Source organism: Charadrius vociferus, unplaced genomic scaffold, assembly GCF_000708025.1.
Source record: "Charadrius vociferus isolate BGI_N301 unplaced genomic scaffold, ASM70802v2 scaffold832, whole genome shotgun sequence".
Lineage (NCBI taxonomy): Eukaryota > Metazoa > Chordata > Aves > Charadriiformes > Charadriidae > Charadrius > Charadrius vociferus.
This window is the reverse complement of record NW_009647232.1, coordinates 48,599-62,621: the sequence shown is the minus strand read 5'-3', so window position 1 is coordinate 62,621 and position 14,023 is coordinate 48,599. Positions and strand designations below refer to the sequence as shown.

Below are 14,023 nucleotides of genomic sequence, written 5' to 3'. Positions count from 1 at the left end.
TCATCCATCACTTCCGCTTCTTTTTTTCCATGGTCCTGTGATGCTCCTATAACTGTTTTGTGCAGTCTAATACATTCCTGTCTTTGTTTAGTGTTGTTGGGTTTGGGTTTGGTTGTTGTTCAATTGAAAAAAAAAAACCAACAAACAAACAAAACAAAGTGCAGTGTGTGTAATGTATGATTTCTTATTCAAGAATACCTTTTATCGAATAATGCTGTTTTAATTTTACTGTGTTTTATATATATAATATATAAACAATACAAAGAATTGCTTGAAGCAGGGGAGGAAAGGTTATGACATATTTTCAAAAGAGGGACTTACAAAAGCAGGAATTCTGTTTTGAGTAACAGAAAGTATCTAAAAGAGCACAAATGCTCTTCAACAGCAAATACTGAATATTCCCTTTCTGTATACATCATATAAACAGCATTTTTATTCTGTAGCTTAATTTGCCTTCCCCTATTGTTTTAGATCTAGAGTTTTTCTAATTCTAGTCTTGATAGTGCTTATAATTACTGTTGATGTTTGGTCTCTTCTTGGAAGCACATTCATCAGTGAAGAAGGGAGGGGAAAAAAAAAAGTAAATTACACCACAGGACAGAGTCGGTTGGAAGAGGACAGCAATGCAAGAGCAGAGTAAAGGGAGGACATAATATGACACGGTGGGATAGGGTAAATTGACAAATGCAGGTGAATAGTTAATTGAAAATTAAGTTTTGTACACTGTCTTTTTCTCATTATATGTAAGGTATGTATGGGTTATCTACCAGTCTCTTGAGTATATTCAGGAAGGGTGAGGGAAAGACAGGAAGGTTCTAATTTAGCCTTAGGTGCCTGAAGATTGCCTCCTACTTTACAGTTTCAAGCAGGCTTTTTTGAAAGAGGGGAAAAAAAGCTGGTTGTGTTGTACCCAAACCCATTCTTTTAGGCTACTTCAGGTGTCCACAACAAGGAGGAGTATGATGTCCTCTTTCACCTTTTGCTGAACTGTTTCAAATAAAAGCATCTAAAGAAAAGCCACTGACTCTGGACTACACAGGAAGAGAAGGGGGCAAGAAATAAAGCACTTCGCCTGTCCTCTTATGTAAGAGGAACCCTGGAGAGCAGAGGATTGCTGTTCCCAAGCTGATATTTATGTAACAGCATTAGGTAGCAGGTAATTATGACAGCATTCTGAGTCTTTGGTTGAAGAAATATTTGAGTTTTAATGTTGCTTGTATCCTAACACAGTGATTAATTTTGTAGAGGTCAATGGTGCTATTTTGTGTTAATAGGCATTACTCACTGTGAGAAAAGTTAGACAAATTATGGACCCTAGCTGGACAGCATCAGATAATATTTAAAGCTCTTTAGCTAGAGGAGGAATTGCTTGTATACTATGCCACAGATAATGCAGGGAAAATCAAAGAAGCCCATAGGCAAAGGAAGAAAAGAAAACGTGAAAAGGATGTTAAATATGACTCTCTCACAGTTATTATTTCCATGAATTTACATTTTAAATGCCTTTATTATAGAATCACAGAATGGTAGGGGTTGGAAGGGACCTTCGGAGATCATCTAGTCCCCCGTGCTAAAGCAGGTTCACCTAGAGCAGGTTGGACAGGAATGCATCCAGGCGGGTTTTGAATGTCTCCAGAGAAGGAGACCCCACAACTTCTCTGGTCAGCCTGTTCCAGTGCTCTGGAACCCTCAAAGGAAAGAAGTTTTTCCTCATGTTCAGATGGAATTTCCTGTGTTCCAGTTTGTGCCTGTTGCCCCTTGTCCTGTTGCTGGGCACCACTGAAGAGTCTGGCCCCATCCTCTTGACACCCGCCCTTTAGATATTGATCAGCATTGATGAGATCCCCTCGCAGTCTTCTCTTCTCCAGGCTAAACAGGCCCAGGTCTCTCAGCCTTTCCTCGTAAGAGAGGTGCTCCAGTCCCCTGATCATCTTCATAGCCCTCTGCTGGACTCTCTCCAGTATTTCTGTCTTTCTTGAACCAGGGAGCCCAGAACTGGACACAGTACTCCAGATGTGGCCTCATCAAGGCAGAGTAGAGGGGAAGGATAACCTCCCTTGACCTGCTGGCCACACTCTTTTTAATGCACCCCAGGAGACCATTGGCCTTCTTGGCCACAAGGGCACATTGCTGGCTCATGGTCAACTTGTTGTCCACCAGGACTCTCAGGTCCCTCTCTGCAGAGCTGCTTTCTAGCAGGTTATTCCTCCCCAGGTGCAGGACCCTACACTTGCCTTTGTTGAATTTCATTATGTTCCTCTCCGCCCAACTCTCCAGCCTGTCCAGGTCTCGCTGAATGGTGGCACAGCCTTCTGGTGTGTCAGCCACTCCTCCCAGTTTTGTGTCATCAGCAAACTTGCTGATGGTACACTCTATCCCTTCATCCAGGTCATTGATGAATATATTGAACAAGACCGGACCCAGTACTGACCCCTGAGGAACACCGCTAGTTACAGGCCTCTAACTGGACTCTGTGCCACTGATCACAACCCTCTGAGGTCTGCCATTCAGCCAGTTCTCAATCCACCCCGCTGTCCATTCATCTAACCCACACTTCCGAGGCTTACCTATGAGGATGTTATGGGAGAGAGTGTCAAAAGCCTTACTTAAGTTGAGGTAGACAACGTCCACTGCTCTCCCCTCATCTACTCAGCAAGTCATGCCATCATAGAAGGCTATTGGATTGGTCAAGCATGATTTCTGTATTATTTCTTCTTGGTGAATCCATGGGGTAAGAACTTAGCTTCTTTTAATAAAAGTATGAAAGGAATCAAAGGAAACAGTCTTCCTATCATGAAAGTGTGCTGTGTTTTAGCATGGGGGGGTGTGTTTTCTCTTTCCTCTAATGGAACAACTATTTTAAAAGTAAAATTTTGGTATAGTCTGATATGCTCTCACTTGTAGCTTGCAATGATTATTTCCAGAAAATGTACATGTCTTAAACTGTATCTCTTTTCCTTTTCAGTCCCAAGAAAGATTAGACCACTTGTGGCATGCTGCTGATAGAAGTTGTTGGAGTGACAGGTTGCTTGTCTTTCAAGTTCTCAAAAGAATGTGAACTTTCCTGAAGCTGATTATGATTGGGTTTGCCCTATAATAGCTGTTACATTACTCATTTTAGCAGATCAAGAAAATGTCATCTGAGCTGCTAGAAATGTGTATGAAACTTTATATCTTGTATGTCTTTTCCTACAAGCTTCAAAAACTCTAACAATTAGATTTTTAAAACTACGGCAAACAAGTTCTCTGAACTTACAGTGATGCTAGTAGATGCTGCAGTGTAATGAGTTCTGCAGTGTTTTTTTAGAAAGTTAAATAGCTCTGTCATCTTTATTCTTGCTGTTTTCTTACAAGTATTACTTCAAAAACAAGCAAGGCATTGCTTTATCTTGGAAGTTGATCATCCAAGTTGGTAGTCTGGCTGATGCTGATCTGTTTCTTATACTACCTACATATTCTAATGTAGATAGTATATGTAGTAATATGTAGGTAGTTACCTTTTAAAGATAATTGAGAAATAAATCTTAGGCTGAAAATTTCCATTCAACTTCTGTTTCAATAGGTAAGTAGTACTGTTAGGCAAGAGACTTTTTTTTTGTGGTATTGATACAAATATGTTTTCTTTCAACTACTGCAAACTCCAAATAACTTGGTTAAGGTATGAGTTCATAGAATCATAGAATACCGGGTTGGAAGGGACCTCAAGCATCATCTGGTCCAACTTTTCTTGGCAAAAGCATGGTCTAGACAAGATGGCCCAGCACCCTGTCCAGTTGAATCTTAGAAGCATCCAGTGATGGGGAATCCACCACTTCCCTGGGGAGATTATTCCAATGGCTGATTGTTTTCATTGTGAAAAATTTTCCTCTTGTGTCCGCTTGGGATCTCCCCTGGAGTAACTTGTACCCATTACCCCTCGTCTTTTCCATGTGGATCCTTGTGAAACGGGAGTCTCCATCTTCTTTGTAGCCACCCTTTAAATACTGGAACGTGGTGATAAGGTCTCCCCTAAGCCTTCTTTTCTCAAGGCTGAACAAACCCAGATATTGCAGCCTTTCCTCATACGGCAGGCTCCCCAGTCCTTTGATCATCTTTGTGGCCCTTCTCTGGACCCTCTCCAGCCTGTTCACATCTTTTTTTGTATAGCGGGGACCAAAACTGAACACAGTATTCCAGGTGTGGCCTGACAAGTGCTGAGTAGAGTGGGATAATGACTTCTTTGTCTCTGCTGGTGATGCCCTTGTTGATGCAACCCAGCACCCTGTTGGCTTTCCTTGCCGCAGCAGCACACTGTTCATTCATATTGAGCTTGTCCACCAGGACCCCCAGGTCCCTTTCCACAGAGCTGCTCCCAAACCGGGTAGATCCCAGCCTGTGCTGCACTCCTGGATTATGTTTTCCCAGGTGCAAGACCTTACATTTGTCCTTGTTGAACTTCATAAGGTTCTTGTTAGCCCACTCTTCCAGCCTATCCAGGTCTTCCTGCAGGGTGGCTCTCCCTTCCGAAGTGTCCACTTCTCCACTCAGTTTGGTATCATCAGCAAACTTCATCAGGGTACACTTGATCCCATCATCCAGATCACTTATGAACATATTGAACAGTGTTGGGCCCAGTATCAATCTGTGGGGGACCCCACTCGTGACAGGTTGCCAGTTTGAAAAGGAGCTATTTACCACCACCCTCTGGGTGCAGCCTGTCAGACAGTTCCCCCCCAACCGCACAGACCACTTGTCTAGACTGTAACGCATCAGTTTCTCTAGGAGGAGGCTGTGGGAAACCATGTTGAAAGCCTTGGAGAAATCCAGGTAGACAATGTCCACTGCTTGCCCCTCATCAACTGAGCAGGTTACTTTGTCATAGAAGGCGATCAGGTTTGTCAAGCATGATTTGCCCTTGGTGAGTCTGTGCTGGATTTTCCCAAACACATGCTTCATTTGACCTGCGATAGCCCCCAGGAGGATTCATTCCATAACTTTCCCAGGGACTGAAGTGAGACTGATGTGTCTATAATTTCCTGGATCCTCCTTTAAGCCCTTCTTGTAGATGGGAGTGACATTAGCCTTCTTCCAGTCTTCTGGGACATCCCCCAATCTCCATGACTTCTCAAAGATTTTGGAGAGCGGCCTCGCAATGACATCAGCCGGCTCTCTTAACGCCCTCGGGTGGATAGCATCAGGGCCCATCAATTTGTAGGGGTCAAGCTCCTGTAATAGTTCCCATATCAACTCTTCCTTTACAGGCAGCGCGTCTGTGTTTGTCAGTGGTGTCTGCCACAGGAGTATGGTTCTGAAACCATGTATCTATCTGATACTGTGCAGCCTTTTAACTGTTTCCTGCAACTCAGCCACCTGATGCAACAGATCATCAGCCTGTGCACAGCTTTTGCAGGTACTTTCCTTTTTTCCAGGAGAAGGGTCTGGGCACTCATTGCAATCTACTGTCTGTACTGAAGTCTCCTTCCTTACCAGTTCCATCTGGGTAGAAGCATCAGACATCTCAGGGACTTTCTCTGTAGAAACACTGGTTTTAACTCTGAGGCGAGAGCCCACCAACCTGGCAGAGGCCTTCCCTGGGCTGTGGGCCTACAAGCAAGGTGCACGGCTCTTCTCACATGCCCTTCTGTGCGAACTGCAGTGCCCTCTCGATCCCTGTTTGCCCACCCTGTTTGCAGTTTTCCATTTTACTTTTGTGTGTGTGTGTATGTATATGTGTGTATATAAATATATATATTTTTCCCCTAGGTTTAAGAAAAAAATTATTTGTATGAGAGAACAGAGGCAGTGAGTTTGATAAAGGGAGTGGCTAAACCGAGTTCCTTGTTTTAAGCCTTTTCATGACACCTATGTTAGTGTAAAATTGAATTTGAAAGATGCTAGTATTGAGTTCTTATTTAAAAAAGAAAAGTCAGTGGAATGTCATAGTTTGAAATACTGACATATCAGTTTTACACTTTGTGAAAGAAGGAATGTTTCTTTAAAAAAAAAATAATTTTTTAAGGTTTGGCTGAAGTACAGGAAAAACAAGGACACAGTCTGCACCTGGAAATATGGGACAGCTAGTGATTTGCCTTGGCATAAACTTGTTCTCTTCTGGCTCTTAGACGACAGTGATCTCAGTGGTAGAAATAAAAATATAAATTTTCTCTCTGATGTTTGGAAAAGTTGGTTTGGGGGATGTTTGGGGAGGGGTTGGGTGTGGGTGGTGTGGGGTTTTTTAATGCTGAAAATTGAGCATTTATCCTGTAGCATTTACTGTATAGTGTGTGTTTTGTCTAGGGTTCCTCATCACTGTTACTGTTGGTTTAAATCCATTATATTTCTCAGAGGAAAGTCCTTTGATATACAGACTATTGCAGTTATTTGAGTTTTAAGAGTATTGTGTCATGCAACACTGCCTGTATGGTCTCAGCAATCTACAGTGTATTTTCATTGCAGAATATACAGACTGTACTCATATATTGCCTTGCTTCCTACCTCCTTTGCAGATACAAACTTTTGGGTTTTAGGTTATAATACTGCCCTTGTAGGGGTTGTGTCTCCAAGTCAAAATTCTACTGAAGCTTAGGGTAGAAATGGACTCCCCTCTCAGTGCGAACACATGATAAATAAATGATAAATTAAATGTGTGCTGGTAGTCCTCAGAGCCTTCCACAGCTAGTTATCTTGTAGCCAGTGAATAGGCAAGTTCTCCACACTTAAGTAAAAATTAAGTCACAGCTATTCACCTTGTCTGGTTTTTGTGTGTGCTGTAGTTACAGACAGGAACTCTAGTGTAGTTTCACACATCTGCAGTAATTTGGATGACAAGAGTTGAAGTAAGCTCTACCCAGTATGCACTAGTCCTCTGTGCTTGAACTCCCATAGGTACTTTTTACCAGTGAATTTGAAACTTTTTAAAGCATGTATGAGCACTGCCATAGCACCTCAAGATTTGATAAATGTTTTAGCAAGGCCTTGTTTTCAAAAAAAACTTGCTGATGCTCAGTTTGCCTTTTCCCATTTTCTTCTTGTGCTGATAGAACATTGTGGGATAAGACAGCTTAGTAAGACCTTGTGGATGTTAGGGTCTTTAAACTTTATCTTTCTGTTTTTTCTTTATTCTAAGTACAAATTAGCTGTTAGTCTACGGTAGTGATCCTGCATTCTTCCTCGTAGAGGGTTTTGTTAGAGTAGCCCTAAAACAATTATGGTGAACTTCAGTATTTGATATTTTTTTTCCTTGTTTCTCGTATTTTCCTTCATCTCCCCATCCCTCTTGCTTCTAGCTAGAGATTTGTATTATAATCTTGCATTTATTAATAACTCAGTTGAATACTGACTTTGAAACTTTTACTCTTTTTGAGGTGTTACTGTTAGTTGATATGCAGTCTGGTCATATTACCCTCCTCATGTCCAAATTGGGTCAATTTATTGTGAGAAGCAGGGATGATGAGATAAGTCTTATTTTGCTGATCCTGCTAATCCCAGTGGGGAATCCGTTCCCAGGCAGCCATTTTTAAGAGGCAGTGTTTCCAAGATAAGGTATCTATATATTTGTCTGAACGCTGAATATTGTATGATCCACATCTGTTGATGGATTGGTATCACTTAATGGAGAGCACAGATGATAGCTAGTTGATCTCTTCATAAAGAAAATGATTTGGAATTAGTCGAGTTATTTACATATAGTTCCTGAGGAAATATTTGCAATATTTATTAGACTTTTTCTTTCTGTCTCACAATCCTTTTGTATTTGAACTTGCCACTTACTTCCTGTGTTGAAAAACATTAAGCTGTTAAAATTTCCCATCAACTGCGAATCTTGCTGACATGATTTATATTTATTTATCTAAATGTAGGATTTAGGCATTTTTGGTGGCATTTTGTCACAGGGGCTTATCTGGCAAGTATTTATTGGTGTCTCAAGGTTTCTCCTTGCTGAATTTTCTTCTCTTCATGTACCATCTTCCACAGTCCCTGTGACATTTACCTATGGTACTGTGCTATGCTGAGAAATGCTATTGTTTTATAATGTTCTAATTTACCTAACACTAAAGGTAAGGTAACAGTTGTGTACAATAATACTATTGTATCTTTTGGTGAATCATGGTGGATGTTGCCCTTAATTTCTGGTAAATAGTTTAAACTCCAGTCATATTCTACAGTGGGTGCCTTGCTTTTATTTTTCAAGTCAGGTTAATATGTTAGTGTTACAGCATCATGCCTGAAGTAGGCCCTAGATGACAGGAATTGGAAGTTTGGAAGCAGCCTTTTTTCTCCCCAATTTTCTCCTCAGCAAGTGTATGTAAACCCAGCAGTCGTATTTCTTCATATCCCCCACTTCAAAATATGGAAGCTTTTTCATGGTTTGTTTCTTTCTTTCAAAGACAACAGATGCAGATGGTTGGTTGAGGTGCTGTCTACAGGAATCAGTTTGTGAATAGCCTCATTTTTTTTTTAAATTGGTTTTAGCAACAGGGAGAGTAGTGGTTCTGTTTTGTGGCTTTAAGTGTTGTCAATTAAGTGTGTTCTAGTGCAGAAGATGATCAACCTACTACTGCCACCACCACCCCCACAAACACCCTTGCTGGCTGACAGCCAGATGAATTGTGTGGGCAGTGATAGGCTGAGAATTTGATATCAGCTTTTGGGTTTTTATTGTTTTGGATTTTGGTATTATCTTTGCTGGGTGGTTGTTTCTTTTTAAATGCTTGCAATTTAAAATTATTTTGCTTGTGTGGTGTTGTAATTCCAATGTTTTCCCTCATGATATCTCTAAAGTATGGTAGTATTTAACATAATGAGGAATTTGATTAAAGTTTTAACTGGTTTCCTTTGTAAAATTGTTTTAGAAGCCCAAATGTTTCTATGTCTTTGAATAGTCAGGAAATAAATGTTTAACTTTAAATAATATTCTATTTAAATATGTTAAGTCTAGTGTGAAATGAATGTACAGGTGGAATAATCCAGTGGCTCAAGTATATGCTAAGGTCACTGATTATATGACTTGACACAAGTCATATAATCAGTGACAAATTCAGAGTTTGTCTGTGTGGGTTTTTATTGTTGTTATTTTAATAGTATAAGATGGTCTGCATGGATTTATATTATGTGTGACAACACACTTCTGGTTTTCCAGTTACTTTTATAAACACTATTTAATCAAGTGTTTGGTAGTTTTTTGTATATAGTTGGTCCAAATCACAACAGGAAATATAGTTTGCAAGTACTTCCTTAAAGATATTTTTTTCCCTGTTACGATTATGAAAAAAGCAAAACTAGGGAAACAAAACAGAGTTTATATTTGCTTTGAAGAAATGCATGCTCAAAAAAAAATGGGGGGGGGCAATACACACTGCTAATCTAAAAGACTTAAAACAATTGTGTGTGTGTATACACAAAAATATGTGGGATTTGATAGAGCTAAGTAAGGGTTTGAGTGGGTGAGAAATACCCTTGTTTGACTCCTCTACATTAATGATTAATATTCTCCCTTCTCCCCCCTCCCCCCTTTAATGTTTAATGAAAAGTATCTGATTAAACTCTGAATTTTCATTCCTGATTTATTTAATGCAGTGCACTCATTTGGATGCTATCCGTGTGTCTGGGCTAACCTAACAATTGATTTATAGGTGAAGTTAAAGTTTTTTTAGTGTGACTTTTTTTTTAATCCTATTTAATTAGCCATTGTGTAATATTCTGTTAAATTCTTATTGCAGCCAATCGGATGATGATTCTGGGTCAGCACCAGCTTCTGGATCTGGTTCAAGCTCTGGAAGCAGTAGTGATGGAAGTAGCAGTCAATCAGGTAGCAGTGACTCTGAGTCTGGTTCAGAGTCAGGCAGTCAATCAGAATCAGAGTCTGACACATCTAGAGAGAAGAAACAAGTTCAAGCTAAACCCCCACCAAAAGTTGATGGATCTGAGGTAAAACAAACCATACAAATTAACCCTTTGTGGGGAAAAAAAAAATCACTGTGCAGAGTAGTTACAAGAGCAGTTTAAATGTAAACAAACAAACCCCCCATAATTTTTACTTCGAATGTTAACTTGATTGGGTTAGTGAATGCACATGCTTAGCTCTCATAACAAACACTGGGCTCTTAAATTCTCATCTCTGTAAATACCTACAGTTAGACTATTACCTAAATTTTATCACGCAGAAGTACCTATTAACTTATTGCATATTTTTGAAGACAAAGCCACACATAATGTTGTTATTTCTAAATTTTTTTTAAAGTTGTCTCTCTAATGCTTAGTTTCTTCATATCAGTAAATGATTGTACGACAATTTCAGGCTTAGATACAGCTTGTCTTCTGTATGGAGAAAAAGTCTGCCAAATTTAGAAAAAAAAAAAAGGTGGTGTTTAGAAATCTCTTAAATTAAGTTACCTGAACTCTCCTCTGTTTCTCTGTGTAATATGGCCTGAATTTGGATGATATATGATATATATATAAAAGGTAATAAAATATTTCTTAACGTAATACTCAAAGGCTGTTAAGGATTCTTTTTTTGTGGGTTTTTTTGGTGGTGGTTCATGTTCATGCTTTTGATATTGTCTCTCACAGTATCCTTCTGGACAAAATGTCCAGCTAGACAAGTCCACAATACGATGGGTGAACAATTTGCTGATGGGTTCGGCTCAAAGAGTTCTAGTAAATGGGGTTACATCAGGCTGGCGGCCAGTCACCAGTGGAGTTCCCCAGGGCTCAATATTAGGGACAGTTCTCTTCAATGTTTTTATAAATGATCTAGATGGAGGAGTTGAATGTACATTAAGTAAGCTTGCCGATGATACTAAACTAGGAGGAGCTGTGGACTCCCTCGAGGGTAGAGAGGCCTTACAGAGAGATCTGGATAGACTAGAGAGCTGGGCAATCACCAACCGTTTGAAATTTAACAAGAGCAACTGCCGGATTCTCCACCTGAGACAGGGTATTCCTGGGTATATGTACAAATTGGGGAAAAGAGTCTGGAGAGCATCCCCGTGGAAAGAGCTCTGGGGGTTTGAGTTGATGGCAAGTTGAATATGAGTCAACAGTGTGCCCTGGCAGCCAAAAGGGCCAACCGTGTCCTGGGGTGCATCAAGCACAGCATCACTAGCCTGTCGAGAGAGGTGATTGTCCCATTCTACGCTGCACTGGTTTGGCCCCACCTTAATATAAGAAGGTCATCAGACTATTAGAGTGTGTCCAGAGGAGGGCAACCAAGATGCTGAAAGGTCTCAAGGGCAAGACTTATGAGGAGCAGCTGAGGTCACTTGGTTTGTTTAGCTTGGAGAAGAGAAGGCTGAGGGGTGCCCTCATTGCAGTCTACAACTTCCTCAAAGGGGGCAGCGGAGGGGAGTTGCTGATCTCTCTCTGGTGACCAGTGAGAGGACATGAGGAAATGGCATGAAACTGTATCAGGGGAAATTCAGATTGGACATTAGGAAAAGGTTCTTCACTGAGAGGGTGGTCGGTCACTGGAACAGGCTCCCCAGGGAAGTGGTCAGGGCACCAAGCCTGTCAGAGTTCAAGGAGTGTCTGGATGACGCTCTTAGTCATATGGTTTAGTGTTAGGTAGTCCTGCGAGGAGCAGGGAGTTGGTGTTGATGATCCTTATGGATTCCTTCCAACTTGAGATATTCTATTGTTCTATGTACTTTGGTATTCCCATATGAAGCAAAAATATATCAGCTAAGTGGCCTGAAAGGACTTATCTAGATCAGTTTAAAAAAATACTTTTTTTTAAAAAAAGTTATCTTAATAATACAGATGCCTGCACAACTATTGTTATACTTACTGTAAAAATTGTGCCAGCAATTCTTGTATAACATTCCTTTCTGAAGAAGTCTCACTACTTTAAAATGCTATCCAATATTATTAATGCATGTGGTATTTTATAGTGAGTTTTTATTAATAAAATTGAGATCCATCTTAATAGTGATGCTGTTCATCTTAAGAAAAGTAAATATGTGGTAAACTTTAAAGTTTCAATAGGTTTAAATGATTCTTGTATCTGAATTCCAATTCAGTTTTGGAAGTCCAGTCCAAGTATACTTGCTGTGCAGAGATCGGCAGTGCTCAAGAAGCAACAGCAGCAGAATGCAGCCTCATCAGACAGTGGTTCAGAAGAGGTGAATAACATATAAGTTAGTAAATAAAATGTAAACATGCATGTCATTACCCCATATGTTAGAATAAAATTATGTAGAGCCAAGTTCTGTTCTCTTAAGTGTGTGTGTGTTTAAAAAGTCTGGTTTTAGTCTATAAAAGTAATGTTCAAATAACTGACATGTTTATAAGGAAACATGGGGGGGGAAATATTTAGTTGCATTTTTTCAGGTGAGTTGTGCCAAAATAATAGCAGTTTAGATTGATATTTTTAGCTAGATCATCTGTGATTTTCAAGTCACGTAGTATTAATTTTCATTGTATTTCTGCCTTCTGAGTTCCATAAAGATGGTTAAAAATACTAAGACTTTTCCATTATTTTTTCTATATTAAGGTATCTGCTGCAGTTTTCAAAAACACTTATATGGAGTAGAAAGCTAGGTTTTTGCAACTTTTGTAACAGTTATAAAAGAATTCTCGTATTTTAAGAACCATACTTCAATTTTAGATATTTTTAAAACTGAAACCATAGGTTAAGCAAAAGTTGACTTTGTGCAGTAGGAATATCTTTTAAGGACACTAGTCCTTAGAATTTATTTAAAAGCAAACTTTCATATTTCCTTCTTTATAAAAAAAAAGTAAGCATTGTGATCACAAGTCTTTAATCATTACTCTGGGTGTCTTTTTTTTAGTCAGGTTTAGCTGCTCATTGTTAAAACTAAACAAAGGAGTCAATTGTATATAGTTAAAATATTAAATTATAGCAGTTGCTAAGTATTCTTTTCCTGAAGACTCTATTTCAGGATAAAAATGATCTAAATTTAATCTTTCTGAGCTTGGTTTTAGGGAAATAATTTTAAGAGCGTTCATCGATTTATTTATTATTTTTTGTTTAGGAGTGAAGAGAGAAGAAACAGGCATGCTATTCTCAAAATTTTCTTAGTGGTGTTTAAATGTGAGAGGATATGTGAGGTGAGAGAGCTCTCAAAGGGCAGGAGATTTTATTAGGCTTTTGATAGAACTTTCATCTCAATTTATTAACTTGCAGCAATCTAAACTATAACTATATTTTAAGACAGGTTTTTGGTAGTGTTTTCTAGAATTCTACTGACATGGTATATTCATAGATGGAGAAATACGAAATCAATAGCAATCCTGATCTTATTCAGTATCATTGGGTACACTGAGGGGGATGAAGAGGATAAGACATGAAGAATATGATTTCAGTTTGCAAGTGGGAGCTGAATTATCTTTTTAATACTAAAAATACGTCATTTTTTTGTGGTAATGAATCGTATATATTCTTTTCTTCATCTGCAGGATTCATCGAGTAGTGAAGATTCTGCAGATGACTCTTCCAGTAAAACCAAGAAGAAAAAACATAGAGAGTAAGATGTTTTTCATGAATAATATAATTTTTTTTGTTATGGTGACATAACCATAATTACCCAGGCTTCACTTCTCTGCACTTGAAATACATAATCTTGTACTTCTCAATTTTAATTAATGTTTCAGAATATTTTAGAATAAATACTCTCAAAGGAACATATATCACTATTCATTTCTGAGCAAAAGAGACTGTATTACCTATAGTGTTATTGAAAAACATTCATCAGCACTTTTTATTTGTGGCATATTTTTTAGCTGAAGATCCTCCCTGAAAATTGTTGAAGACATAGGAACCTACTTAAGTAGGTTGTCTCAGATAAAATTTACGTTGGAATCCCATAGTTCATGCCAAATTTTTAAACACTTTAGAGACAAAACCCCCCAAAATTATTACAGGTTTGCAGTAATAAGCTGTCTTGGCTAGTCAATAAAGCTAAGTTGAAATTGAGCTATTTTTAAGCTGTAGATCAAAAAGTTTGTGAGAAAGGTTATACCTTAAAATCATCTCAATATTCAGGGTTGCCAATATAATATCTTCAAGAAATGGTAGCGGGGGGGG

General features: G+C 39.0%; 1 protein-coding gene across 1 annotated transcript in view; it reads left to right on the top strand.

The window, feature by feature from the left end:
- Positions 1 to 14,023, top strand: part of LOC104281797 (chromodomain-helicase-DNA-binding protein 1-like) — a 73,918-nt gene that overhangs the window by 11,621 nt on the left and 48,274 nt on the right. The window contains exons 2-4 of the mRNA XM_009879845.1: positions 9,699 to 9,906; positions 11,997 to 12,098; positions 13,396 to 13,463. Of these exons, the coding sequence (XP_009878147.1) occupies positions 9,699 to 9,906; positions 11,997 to 12,098; positions 13,396 to 13,463 (378 nt within the window). The remainder of the gene's footprint in view (positions 1 to 9,698; positions 9,907 to 11,996; positions 12,099 to 13,395; positions 13,464 to 14,023) is intronic.